Source organism: Cucurbita maxima, unplaced genomic scaffold (genome assembly GCF_002738345.1).
Source record: "Cucurbita maxima cultivar Rimu unplaced genomic scaffold, Cmax_1.0 Cma_Scf00004, whole genome shotgun sequence".
NCBI classification, from domain to species: Eukaryota; Viridiplantae; Streptophyta; class Magnoliopsida; order Cucurbitales; family Cucurbitaceae; genus Cucurbita; species Cucurbita maxima.
Window position 1 is genome coordinate 4,910,930 of NW_019272020.1, and position 12,943 is coordinate 4,923,872.

General features: G+C 37.2%; 2 protein-coding genes across 4 annotated transcripts; both read right to left on the minus strand.

Moving 5' to 3' along the window:
• Nucleotides 1–375: 375 nt before the first annotated feature.
• Nucleotides 376–8,168, minus strand: LOC111478177 (ribonuclease II, chloroplastic/mitochondrial-like). Of its 2 annotated transcripts, XM_023122327.1 has the most exons (16): nt 7,854–8,168; nt 7,449–7,614; nt 7,183–7,296; nt 7,018–7,095; nt 6,815–6,946; nt 5,142–5,363; nt 4,871–5,053; nt 4,561–4,623; nt 4,247–4,353; nt 4,025–4,174; nt 3,794–3,953; nt 3,201–3,596; nt 2,453–2,677; nt 1,838–2,022; nt 1,350–1,438; nt 376–595 (listed from the first exon to the last, which is right to left on the minus strand). In XM_023122327.1, exons 1-14 carry the CDS (start codon nt 8,120–8,122, stop codon nt 1,900–1,902), a joined length of 2,388 nt encoding a protein of 795 aa, XP_022978095.1. In that variant the 5' UTR covers nt 8,123–8,168; the 3' UTR covers nt 376–595; nt 1,350–1,438; nt 1,838–1,899. The 2 variants fall into 2 exon arrangements, with proteins under 2 accessions (XP_022978095.1, XP_022978094.1); XM_023122326.1 differs by lacking the exon at nt 376–595 and having other exon boundaries at nt 762–1,438.
• A 614-nt stretch (nt 8,169–8,782) lies between these two features.
• On the minus strand, nt 8,783–12,677 carry LOC111478270 (uncharacterized protein At5g02240-like). Of its 2 annotated transcripts, XM_023122455.1 has the most exons (8): nt 12,322–12,677; nt 10,689–10,960; nt 10,575–10,611; nt 10,401–10,498; nt 10,254–10,315; nt 9,236–9,359; nt 8,966–9,100; nt 8,783–8,879 (listed from the first exon to the last, which is right to left on the minus strand). In XM_023122455.1, exons 1-7 carry the CDS (start codon nt 12,590–12,592, stop codon nt 8,981–8,983), a joined length of 984 nt encoding a protein of 327 aa, XP_022978223.1. In that variant the 5' UTR covers nt 12,593–12,677; the 3' UTR covers nt 8,783–8,879; nt 8,966–8,980. The 2 variants fall into 2 exon arrangements, with proteins under 2 accessions (XP_022978223.1, XP_022978222.1); XM_023122454.1 differs by having other exon boundaries at nt 8,783–9,100.
• Nucleotides 12,678–12,943: the final 266 nt, after the last annotated feature.

The following is a 12,943-nucleotide window of genomic DNA, read 5'->3' on the forward strand; positions in this document are numbered from 1 at the left end:
GTAGAATTATTCTTAAATTTTAACTAAGAATACGAGAAATTTGTGAGTCCCTCTTTGCCAAAGATCATTAATTTTCTTACTAATTCAGTAAAAAATTTCATTCCCCTTCCCATCATTTCATGTGATTTCTCAACTAATTCTTTAAAGTTATAGGTCTTTGACCTCATTTTTATATATTGTCAATCGAGAGACACAATCCTGATATTGTTTGAGGTCAGGTTAATGCACCTAATGAAAGGTTCAAATGTAAGTTGAGTGAAACAAGTACATCGACTAGCTTGAAATCATCTTAGTAATAACTACCTTATCTCCCGATCGATTATGTATAAAAATGAGTCAAATAAGTCCAACATGATTAGGATACTCTAACAAATAAAAAAAGAAAAAGAAAAAAGAAATTTGCATAAACATAACACATGGGTCATGTCGGATCACTTACAAAGCTCAGACCCTCTGTCCCTTTTTACTTGCAGGCTCTGGTTTCATGTGAAACCCGATTCAATTGCTTACTCTGTTTATCTCTATCAACTGTCAACCAAATGGGTCTCGTGACAGTCAAGAAAATCTTCACTGCCCAACTTTATATTTTTATTCTCTATCATTTAATGCAAAAAGAAATTCAAGATTGTTACAATGTGATAGACAATTTATTAAAACATAATAGAAAGAAAAACATAATAGATTGTTAAAATGTCAATTTTCATTTTATTTAAATGAGAAAGAAAAACTAAATAAATATATTCTTAAAACAAATATGAAAGTTGAAGAGAAAATGAAACTTTTTAAATTCTAAAGAACATAATAGAAAACCTACATTTGTGACTATTTTGTATAATTCAACCATTTGACGGAAGAGCTGGGCTTCAAATAGAGGTATTCTATAATCAAACTATGACACCCATCATGACATTTAAAGTTGCATACTAAAGCAGATGAAGACAAGATGAACCATTCCCACACTTGTACCTTCGAATGAGATCACGAGAAAGTATTGAATCAGCAGTACCAACCATTTGGAAAATGTTGCCACCTTCGACTGTCATCTTGTTTTCCATATTTCAATTGATTTCCAGAAGTAGGGATCCACAATCTTTTTATTAGCTTGAAAGTTCCTTTCATTTTGTATCAAATATAAAGTGATGAACTATCGAAAAGCTCCATATGTTTCCAGTTTCCTCCAACAAATGTAATTCATTTACCTCCTACTCAACAGATTAATGCTCTAGCTCAAGACCAAGGTGATCGTACTTGATCTAGTAGCAACAATCACTGTGTAACAAACTAGAAGATACAAAAATGGCAGCACGGCTAATAGCCCCATGGTATAGAAGGCTTCAAGTAACTCATACCTTCTAAAACGACCAGAATTTCCACAATATAGCTGGACATATGATTGAGATTCATGAAATGAACATGGTGAATTATCGTGGTATCAACCCTGCAGCAAACGTAGTCGAGAGATGTCTGGTTTATTTCATCATAAGTCGAGCTCTTTTAAGTAATTTTAAACAGTAATTCATTGTGCATGGATAAGAAAATCCAGAAAAAGTAATCGGATTTGAATCTAGCTTAGTCCATAAATTTTTTGTTTTTAGCTTATGTTTTTAAAAAGAATACTTTTCAATAACAATGTTTTAGTCAAATATTAGAAACAAAACAAATAGTTTTCACTAGTTTGTGTTAAAATTTGGATAAGTTTTTTACAAGGGCTACTTTGGAAAAAAATATTTTTAGTAAACAATTGGTTTTTTAAAAACAGAAAGAAGAACAAAAATTGCAATTGAGTTAATTCATTTTTCCAGGAAAAGTGGCATCAGATTTGGAGAAGAGTACTAACCGTGAAAGTTCAGGGAGTGACACCTTGTCATAAAACATTTGACTTAAGAGAACCTCATATATCTACTGAATGATCTCCTTCAGAGAAAGAACATCATCACGTGGATGGGCATCCACCACTCGAACTTGTACTTCATCTCCAATTTCTGCTCCAAGAGAAACCCATGCAGATGCTTGAAGCCCCACCTACAAATTCCGAATGCATAAGACACAAAATGTAATGATACTCATACTTAGAGAGACTATTTGCACCGACAAAACTATATATAGTTCTATTTCGCTTGAGCAATGGATCTAACAGTGAAACTGATGATTGGGGAAAAAGAAAGTCATTTCTGCATGCATTTGATATTGTCATATGTTTGTAAAGCATCAAGTGGGGCAGTTTATCTTTTGGTTTCATGGGCCGAACCCACCAACCAGGAGAGGTTATTGGCAATCGACGATAATCAGCACAATGTGAAGAGGCGAACAACCAGTGGAAACAGAAAATAAATCAGATGAGGATCAAATCAAATTCAAACGTGGAGAAAAGAGAGTTTCCTTTTTTCTTCTTTAAGCCCAAGTCAGAATGAGGATTGCATCAGTCTGAAAGCTTTTATCAATCAATCCTCACCTCAACCAACAGCAGGGCTGCAATTCGATCTTTAATGAACCTAAGAATCAACGCTCGATATCTGTTTTCTTTTGGTTGCCGTCTCAAGTACTCTAATACCCAATAACGATGACTGAGGCTTGAGAGTCTCTTTGCCAATTTAGTATTTATATTTACAGTAGATGCTATCCCTTCCAATTGACCATGGGAATACGGAGGAGAGTCGCCTCTAAGGAATGCCTTAACCTACAAATAAATATAAGAGTAAAACTAAGTTAAAAGAATAAAAACTCGATCTACAAAGTCTTGAAATGAACGACTATTAGTTATGCAACCAAAATCATACACAATAACAAGATGATGTTACGAGTATGGTTGCAATGATGGTGAATCGGCAATTTAAAACTAAAACTCCTGAGGTAATGAGCAAGTAAACTCAAAACTGATACTTCAAAAATGATGACACTACTAAAGCCGCAAGCTTCAAGAAATAGTTCCTCTAAGATAGCAGAAGGGGAGAGAGAACCAGAAAACCATTTAATATGAGCAGTAAAGGTGTTTCAGACAACAGAATGGCCTATCACGAATCCATTAATATACAGACATACATACATATATATTACCATATTACAATATGAACAACATAATAATGTTCTCATCTTTTCTCAAGAAAGGATGTAAGAGATCCTAAATTGTCCATGACAAATGGGTAGTGCAAGTTTGATTAAAAAATAAAAATCCACAGGACACAGGAAATTAGAAGAAATACCTGATAATGTGCAACGAGGTCCAAATACCTACGGATGGGAGATGTAAATTGGACATAACCAGAAATTCCCAAAATCCCATGGCGTATAGGCTTACTGAAGTCAATTTCAGCAGCACGCATTGTTCTAACTATTGCAGAGCTCCTAACAGGTCCTTCTGGAAGATGTGCAAATGCAGATACATCAATATTTGTTTGAGGTTGTCCTCTGTAGGGTAACGGAATGTTATTGCGAGAACCAAAAGTGGCTATAACTTCTCCACATAGGATCATCATCTCTGAAACAAGTCGCATGGCAGGGTTAGCTTGGTTTTCTACGTAGAGATTGATTTCAGGATCCAGGTCTTCTGGATTTGCTACCTTGATCCGTGTCTCCAAAGAAGGCATGTCGATTGCACCCTGAAAATTTTATAATATGACGCCAGAACATGGAGGGCAGATAATAACTTACATAAAAAATTAATGCAAGGAGATCTTATAGGAATAAGATCCCATCAAACTTGTCTATAAGAATTCCGAAAGTGATTCTAATTAAACAGTTTTTAACAGAGCTTGATTAATAAACAACCAACATTCTAGTCAATACTGTAAGCCACCTGTTGCCTTCGCCATGCTAATCGCAAAGTTGCAGCCTCAGATAGAACTTTAAGTTCAGCCTCCTCTTCCAAATTCAAACTAAGCAGCTCCGACGCACTTTCATATGTCAGCATGTAAGTTGGTTTGATGATTGAGTTTTCCACAGAGTATTCTGCAATGCTATTAATTCATAGAGTGTTAGCGTTCCCATGTTTGCTTCCTTAGTAAAGATATCTTAATGAATGTCATACCTTCCATCAGAATGAAGGACAACAGATACAGTAACTGCATTGCAAATTTCTCCCTGTTTTAAACTCATTCCATCCATTGCTAGTTTCTCCGGAAACATAGGGTATGTGGCTGTAGGAAGAAATATAGAAGTTCCTCTTTCCATGGCCTCCCTACGAATGATAAACAAAAAGAAAGTCAGCATGGTGCGAAATACCACAAGAAGTTTAAGCTTTAAGGATTACCTGTCTACTATGCTCCCTGGTTGAACAAATCTAGCTGGATCAGCAACATGAATCCATATTTTAATTCGACCATCTGGCAATCTTGTTGCACTCAATGCATCATCAAGCTAAAATATTGGATGATAAGAACGTGAGATGGAAATCTCTCAAAATTGCATGAAAGAATTATACAAAAATAGAAATTCAAAATCATCACATATTCAGAGTGAATAGACTAACTAAATGAAAAATACAAAATAAATTATAATTGAATTATGAAAGAAAGGGAAACAACAGTTTGAATTGGATATAATGTTTAATTTTAAAATTATCACCTCATCCGCTTCATCAACATCAATGGCATAAACCTTAAGATGTGTGAGATTCTTCCTGTCAACCTAAACAAAGAGGCATATAGCACACGTCAGAGGCAACATATGAAATATAGAGTAGCAGTAAATCATGAACTACTAATGAAGATTTTACAAGTCCTGGATGGAAATAACTGTTGACAAATTTACAAGGATCTATAATGTAACAGGCAGGGAAGCAAGGGAGAATCTCAAATGATAATATGCATGCATAACGTCTTATTATATTGTTGTTCTCACACATAACAAAATCAGTGATGGAACTTGACGCTACCTCATCGGGATCAGATGCCCCCAGTAAAAGTGATTCTGCAGCTGCTATAATCTCATCTGAATGATATGTTCGAATGTTGAACTTCTGAAGATCAAGATTAACATGCCGAGGGAAATACCCTATATCTATGAGAAGATTTACTGCTGCTGATGTTGTTCTCACCAGTCCCATAGCCTTGAGAATCTAAAGAAGAGATTATCAAACATAGTAAGGGCGATGGATGATAAAAATGTACTTTTCAGTCATCAAGCAAATCACATTAAAGAGTTACCATCCCAGCTGTTTTCCTCTGTTCATCATCCTTGCAAGCATCAATAGCATAAGATTCAAGTGACTCAATCTTGTGTCTGGTTTTCTCTTCAGCTGCCCAGGATGATTTAGGTGGTTTGGATTTCGAAGGCATTGCCTTAGCAGATTTCAATAATTCTACAAACTCTTGTAGTTCTTTCTCAGCCGCCTCCTTTGCAAGCTTTTTACGCTGAAGTTCTTCAACCTGGCTTTCAAACAAAGAATTAGAAAATATTTTAGACTAAAAAGACACTGAATCATTAACGGATGATGTGATAGACAATGTCATCAGCACAAATATTTGTCATGTGACAGATTATTTAATGTAAGACAGATGAGAAAAAGAGTGAGATGCAAAAAAGGATGAAGAGGATTCATTAATGCAACTAAGAACCTATTTATCACCAATAAAAAGCTTCAATCAAACTAGGGGTAAAAAAAAGAGTACAAAAATAGTTGAACTATCATAAAATTCTAATTAAGCGCATTGACTGATGGCTCTGCTATGAGGGATGAAACTACACAGGGATTGGACTTCGGGCATTATTATCTCATTATGGATCTGTTCTACTGCGCCACCATCATGTCAAGAACATAGATGAGGTTAGGTAATGGTAAACAATAATGTGATAGAGCTTTACAAGCAGAGAGTAACACCAAGATAGTGCAAAAGCACAGAATACCAACGAGGAATGAGAACATTAGGACACATGCAGAAGTACACCAAGAGACCTTCAATTTTAGGGGTCTGCCCATTGTTTTGGGTTTTGGTGGTTTTAGGTTCGTTTGACCCAATGTAATCAATATCCTGAGTTGCAAGCACAGCCTCATGGGTTACAACAGTGGCAAAACCAAGGGAAATTTTCTGGAAATCGAAGGAGCTGTCCACTTATCTGGGATCATATATCACCTTTTAACACATGAATAGAATATGGCCTTCATCACCTTCTAACACATCTTATCTTGTTTTGATGAGCTACGCAATATCACATCTACAGAAGGGACAGGACGAACTATGGAAAAGTCTTGCCAACACGCAAAATGGAAAGAGAGGAAGAAAAATTATAAATTTTACAATAGAAAGCATCTCTTTAGACATGGCCTTGGAATTGTTGATCTTTAATTATTCAGAATTGATAATTTGGTACCACATAAACTTAGAAAAAACTCAAGAAAGCTGTAAATACTTTCTACCAAATATTATCCATTACAATTATATTTTTAAAGCAGCACATATTAATTTCCAATCATTCTTGGAACAAGTACATTCCAGAAAGCTGTTAGAGGATTATTATTGGGAGTGAGTCCCACGTTGACTAATAAGATCATGAGTTTATAAGTGAGGAATACTATCTCCATCGGTATGAGGCCTTTTGGGGAAGCCCAAAGTAAAGTCATGAGAGCTTATGCTCAAAGTGGACAATATCATACCATTATGGAGATCTGTGATTTTTAACATGGCATCAGATTCATGCCCTTAAACTTAGCCATGACAAGAGAATCCTCAAATATCGAATAAAGAATTGTGAGCCTCGAAGGTGTAGTCAAAAGAATTGTGATCCGTGATATCTAACAAAAGCCCCCCATAAAAATCTAGTAGCTCGGTTAGATAATCTTTAAATAAAAGAATGTTTTGAATTAAAATATAACGCGTACTTGGTCAGTAGGTCTTGGACCATAAAAAGATCGCGAACCTTTTGTCTGCAGAACAGTGAAGTATAATTCATCTCTTGATAACAACAGATGTGCACAGTAGCTATCAAGAGGTTCTGTACTCCCAAATATCATCTGTAGAAGGAGCTATAGTCAGTGATAGAACGATTGCCATATGCTCTAGGATACCCAGAAAATTTCATAACCTCAGCTAATTCTTCGGTAGTCACTGCCTTGTTTTGTTCAAGAAGCTCAAGCCATGCAAACTCCAGCAGTGACGGGTCCTGCACTCATAATTATTGGCTCAAATCAGACTGAGAATCACCACCAATCACATGATATAGGATCTTGTTTTCAGGCAAAGAACAAACCAAGTTATCCTCAGCTTTTTTAATGAAGCCTGCAATTTCTGTCTGCTCGAAATTTTGAACACCTGGAACAATGTATGTAACTTGTTGTGGCTTAATAGATGAAGTGACACCATTCTATCAAAGAAAAAGTGGTGGACCAAGAGAAAATTAGAGTTATGAACCGAATGCTTTGCTTCAGCTTTTTTTTATTAAAAAAAAAACACAAGAAGCCATGAATCAACCTAGTAGCCTATTCAAAATGGTGCGCTAGTTGTTTTTACTAGAACCTGATCGAACACCATCCAGTTTTTTTTCCCATCAGGTCTCTGAGCAACTGCCAGTAATACTCTCTCCGAGTCCTTCTTGAACTCAAGCAGCAGCCCCTTTTCCAATGTTCGGTTCATAAGCTTATCTTCAGTGCCATCATCACTGCTCATGCCCACCATTCCCATTCTGAATACATAAACCTTTTATTGCTCAATATTGGAAAATGGGGGTGCTCAACTTCCAAATGATTGTACAAGCTTTAATAAAACAGTACTTAGCAGTAGCAGAAATACTAGAAATTATAAGAGAAGAAATGGAGAATGTACGTTCAAAGAAAAAAACTGAATGCACAAACAACTAGAAATTATCTGGCACAGCACAAGAGCCAAAAGGAAAATACAACAATTGAAATAAAAAAAACGTACTTAGCGGTAGCAGAAACTTTCTTTCGCCGGCGCAGAAATTCGAGCTCTTCGACAACGCTTTCAACAATACTGTACAAGGAGTAGAATCGACCTCCACCACTCCTAGAAACTCGGTGTTTATGCCATAATACAGGAGACCTACAGTTTAATTTCGAGCTCCATCGAAACTGAAGATTCCTGGGATTGAAGTGGCAGCATCGGAAGGCAGAGAGAGGCGGGGACGAAGCAGAGCAGAAGACTGAGCAACTGTTAACAGCTCGAAATGCCATAATCGTTTGCAGAAAGAGAGAATCGACGCTCAAGTAGTTCACAAAATTGAAGAACAAGGATTTCTAGCTGTTCGGCATCGGCCTGGAGTTGACATCGATTTGGTTTCTTCCCTCACCAAGAGATGGGGATAGAAGGTGAGAGCGAAAAATGTGAAGAAGAAGAAGAAGAAGAAGATGAAGAAGAAGAAGAGCGAGTTACGCAGCTGATGATAAAGCCGCGCGATAGGAATGGTGCTTTTGGTTTACTATTCGATGAAATCTGTTGGTTCGAATTTCACATACCAAACGTTTATCTTATTCTTTTTTTTCTTTTTTTCTTTTTTATAAAAAAAAACTTTTAAATTTAATTAAAATCATAAACTAATAATTATTTTAATCGAGGCTTAAACTTTAACAAATTATTCGATTTAAATCATCAATTTTGTCAAATAAAACTTATTTATCTCCGACTATTGATAAAGAATTACATAATAACTTTTATAGCTACTATGGTTGATTTTTTTTTTTTAATTAATAGTTTTATTCAAGTAATTTTGGGCTTATTTTAAATAAATCAAGCTAATAATAATTATAAACACTAACAAGGGTGTTGTCTACATTAACCGAATTAATTATAATGATTAATTTGTTAAATTATAACACGTCTCAAACTTAGATAAGTGTTGCAATTTTAATCTTTTTAGAAGGGAACGTCCATCTCTTACATTTAATGTATTATAAAATCTCTAATAGGCTTAACATAGGATTAAGTTCAGGCTAAGCCATACATTACATCATTCTAAGGGCCCATTAGCAGCAGAAGGATTTCAGGACAACAATGCTTCACCAAGAAACAGGGATGTCACAAACTGTACCCAATCAGAAACTCGTAGTCACTTGAGAGAACAAGGCCTTGAAATCCTTGGTTGGCGTGCCTACTCCCTCAGGCTTTGAGGCTAGATCAAAGGCCTTGAATTTGGCCTCCTCAAATTGCAGTGCCTGTTCATGATGAGTTCACACCTGGGGATTAAATGCTAAACAGGAAAGAAAAGATGATCCACTGTCCTTAAATGTTCACTAAGTTCTTGATGTTCATTCCTTATTAGCCATAAGATGGTTTGTATAGACAAGTACCTGAAGGCAGACTTCTGCAACGTCCGCCCTGGCAATGGTTCTCGTCTCTGTTTGAAGAAGTTCATCGTCCTTCCCGACTAACAGCTCTCGGATCCCGCCATCCTTGTCCTGCAGACCTCCAGCCCTGAGAACGTGTACTCCGATTCGGTAAATTCACAGGTTGAAGGCATTTACTTGTAGGGACTAACTACGGACTTATAAGGAAAGAAAGCTTAGATTGATGAGGAAACAATATGTTGACATCCATGAAACTAGATAAATTTGTAAGCCATTCATCAAATCATTCCCGATCAGAATGTATGGGACATAATAAAGAATTTCAACATCTTCTAGTTCTAATAAATTGTAACAGCCAAGCCCACCACTAACGGATATTATCCTCTTTGGGCCTTTCCTTTTAGGCTTTCCCTCAAAGTTTTAAAATGCAGACTACTAGGGAGAGGTTTCTACACTCTTATAAGAAATGTTTCGTTCCTTCCTCCAACCGATGTGGGATCTCACAATTTACCCCCTTGGGGGCTTGTTGTCCTCACTGACACCAACCGATATAAGATCTCACAGTCCACACCCTTGGAGACCTAGAATCCTCACTGACACACCGGCCGGTAATGGGAACTGATGTGGGATCTCACAATCCTCCCTTCTTGGGACCTAGCGTCCTCACTAGCACACTGCTCGATGACTGACTCTATACCATTTGTAACCGTCCAAGCCCATTACTAGCAAATGTTGTCCTTTTTGGGCTTTCCCTTCTGAGTTTCCTCTCAAAGTTTTAAAACGTGTCTGCTAAGAGAGGTTTTTACACCCTCATAAGGAATGTTTCGCTCCCCGCTTCAACCGATGTGGGATCTCACATAAACGCTTTCATCATGCTTAGTCCAGTAATTTTAACAATATTTCCAACTAAATGTGAAGACTAAACAAAGCAGTTTATGAGAATCTCAAGTGTTTATGATTTGAGCGAAGACACAGAACTCTTCGGGATGAAGATGAATATGAAATGCAATCAACGACGTACCTTATAATGGTATATGGAACACCGGAATCAGCTAAATACTGCTCAGCCTTCCTTTTCCAAACCTATTGTGTAATAAACAGATTTTGATACTCATTTTTGGGAGAAGGACGAGCTCAGTTTCAAACAAAATTGTGAAGAGATACTAACCAATATGTTCCCATTACCCAAACTGTTCAAGGGATGGTTGATATTAGTTCCACCCATAGAGCCGACCAAAACAATTTGTTTAACTCCCGCAGCCTTGGCTGTTTTGAATCATTATAGCATTTTAAGCTTGTGAAAACAGAAGCACAAGAAGAACGGAGCAATTTCATCACTCACCAGCATCAATCTGATTCTTCTGCCCAATCCAGTCAACCTAATGGCAAACTTCCATCAGAGAGTGAAATACATAAAAAGATATGTAATCAAGAAAAGGAAAGTTCAGGTACCTACCTGTTCAGGATATGCTCCATCTTCGAAGTAAAACTCAGGCCTGCCACCTTTGGTAGGATCAAACCCCGGCTTCATTTTCGGCACGGCACTGGTAAGAATGATGAGTGCATCAATGCCTTGAATTGCAGGACCAAGGCTATCTGCAACCCTTATGTCGCCAACGAACAAATCATCCGCTGCACCGATACTCTGCTTGCTCTCTTCAGTTCTGACCAAACCTCTTGCAATGTACTGATCTGACCTCTCCTTCAATTTCTTGTAAACTAGTTGACCTGCCAAAAAGGTCCAATAAATCCACGTTAAGAATTTGTCCACCCGTTTGTTCTTTTTGAAAAGCTACATAACTGGAACCTGAATGGAATTATGGATGGCATTTCAATGTTTGTTCTGAAAAACAATTTATAAGAATGTCCCGGAATATTCAGTACAACTATGTTTGTTTTGCAGACTTTGTGTATGAGGATCTCTTAAGATTATGTGGTTTACAGCCCAAACCCACACCCACAGCTATTTTTTTCCTTCCAAGCTTCCCCTCAAGGTTTTTAATATGCATCGGCTAGAGAAAGGTTTCTACACCCTTATAAAGAATTCTTCGTTCCCCTCTCTAATCGATTTCCTCTTAAGGTTTTTGGTTTCTATACCCTTATAAAGAATTCTTCATTCCCCTCTTTAACTGACGTGGGATCTCACAATCCACCCCATTCGAAGCCCAGCGTTCTTGCTAACACTCGTTTCTCTCTCCAACCGACGTGGGATCTCATAGTTCACCCCCTTTGAGCCCCAGCATCCTCACAGGCACATCGCCCAGTGTCTAGCTCTGATACCATTTGTAACAGCCCAAGCCCACCGTTAGCAAATATTGTCTTCTTTGGATTTTTCTTACGAACTTCCCCTCAAGGTTTTTAAAACGCGTCTGCTAGGGAAAAGTTTTCACACTCTTATAAATAATGCTTTGTTCCCCTCTCCAACCGACGTGAGATCTCACAATGTTGAATACAGAAGTATTGGGACACTTCGGATACTCACCAAACAAACGACCCCATACAGAGAAGGAGGATTATCCAAAGTCTTTCTCTCATCTTCACTATTTTAAGTACAGTAAATTCTATCAGAATTAGAGGATATCAAGGGCTTGAAAGTCCTATCTGTGAAGGATGTATCGACCCTACGGAATAGAAAGCTTAGCAACATCATCCATCAAAAGTACTATGGCGAAACTTGAGAACTCCCACCATCCATATATATCATGTTTGGAACCAATTTCTAAGTCCAATGTTTGGGGACAGGCAAACCAATTAGATATTCTACAAAAAGCTGCCCAGATAAGAAAAAGATACCGATATATAAATAGAGGCCGATTGCCCTAGCAGCATCGTTATCCTGTAATATGAGATGGTTAAATATTAATATCGAACGTCCCAGACTCCCATGTGCAGAGGGATTAAGTCAGAGGCACCAATTTATAAATCAAAAACCAAATCCTGAGAATACAAAATTCCATACCCAGAAGAAAAAATCGAAACCCCACTACTCATTCTGTCTTAAATTTCCCTAAAATTATCTCAGCATCCAAGAACACGCTAAATCAACTATATAACACAAGCAAGCAAAACAGAACCAAAGAGAAAACTACCAGTTCTGCCACCAGCTCCGGTGACGAGGACGGTGCTGAGACCAGAATCCGCCATTGCAACCACCGAAAGAGCACCGAATCGGCGCCTTCTGAAACCCTTATGGAAGGTCGGGGAAATGGAAGAGGCAACGATGTGAAGTGATAAAGATGGGATTGAACTAGAATTGGGTACGAAACAACATTTATGACATTGATGAAATGCCAGTGGTGGTGGAAAAAGTGTAGCCTTCGGGTTGGTGTAGACTAATGGGACACGTGTTAGCATAGCCATGGATCGAAACTGAGAACGCTAACATAGACTGGATTTCTCTGGGTGCCTCTGGTTACGACATATAAAGCTCTTCCCGGAAGAAGAGCACGGAAAACAGCGAGAATTATGAGTTCAATTATTTTTTATAAAAATTAATTATATAAATAATTTTAATGAAATTAAATAAATGGCAATAATGTTTTATATATATATATATATATATATATTTTTATACATCAACTTTTATAAGTTATGTATTATATGTTAGAGATATCAATTTTTATATACCTCCAATTATATTAATACACCTCCAATTTTGTTATACTTCTCCATCATAAGGCTATAAAATCAAATATTTATACCCACGTCATT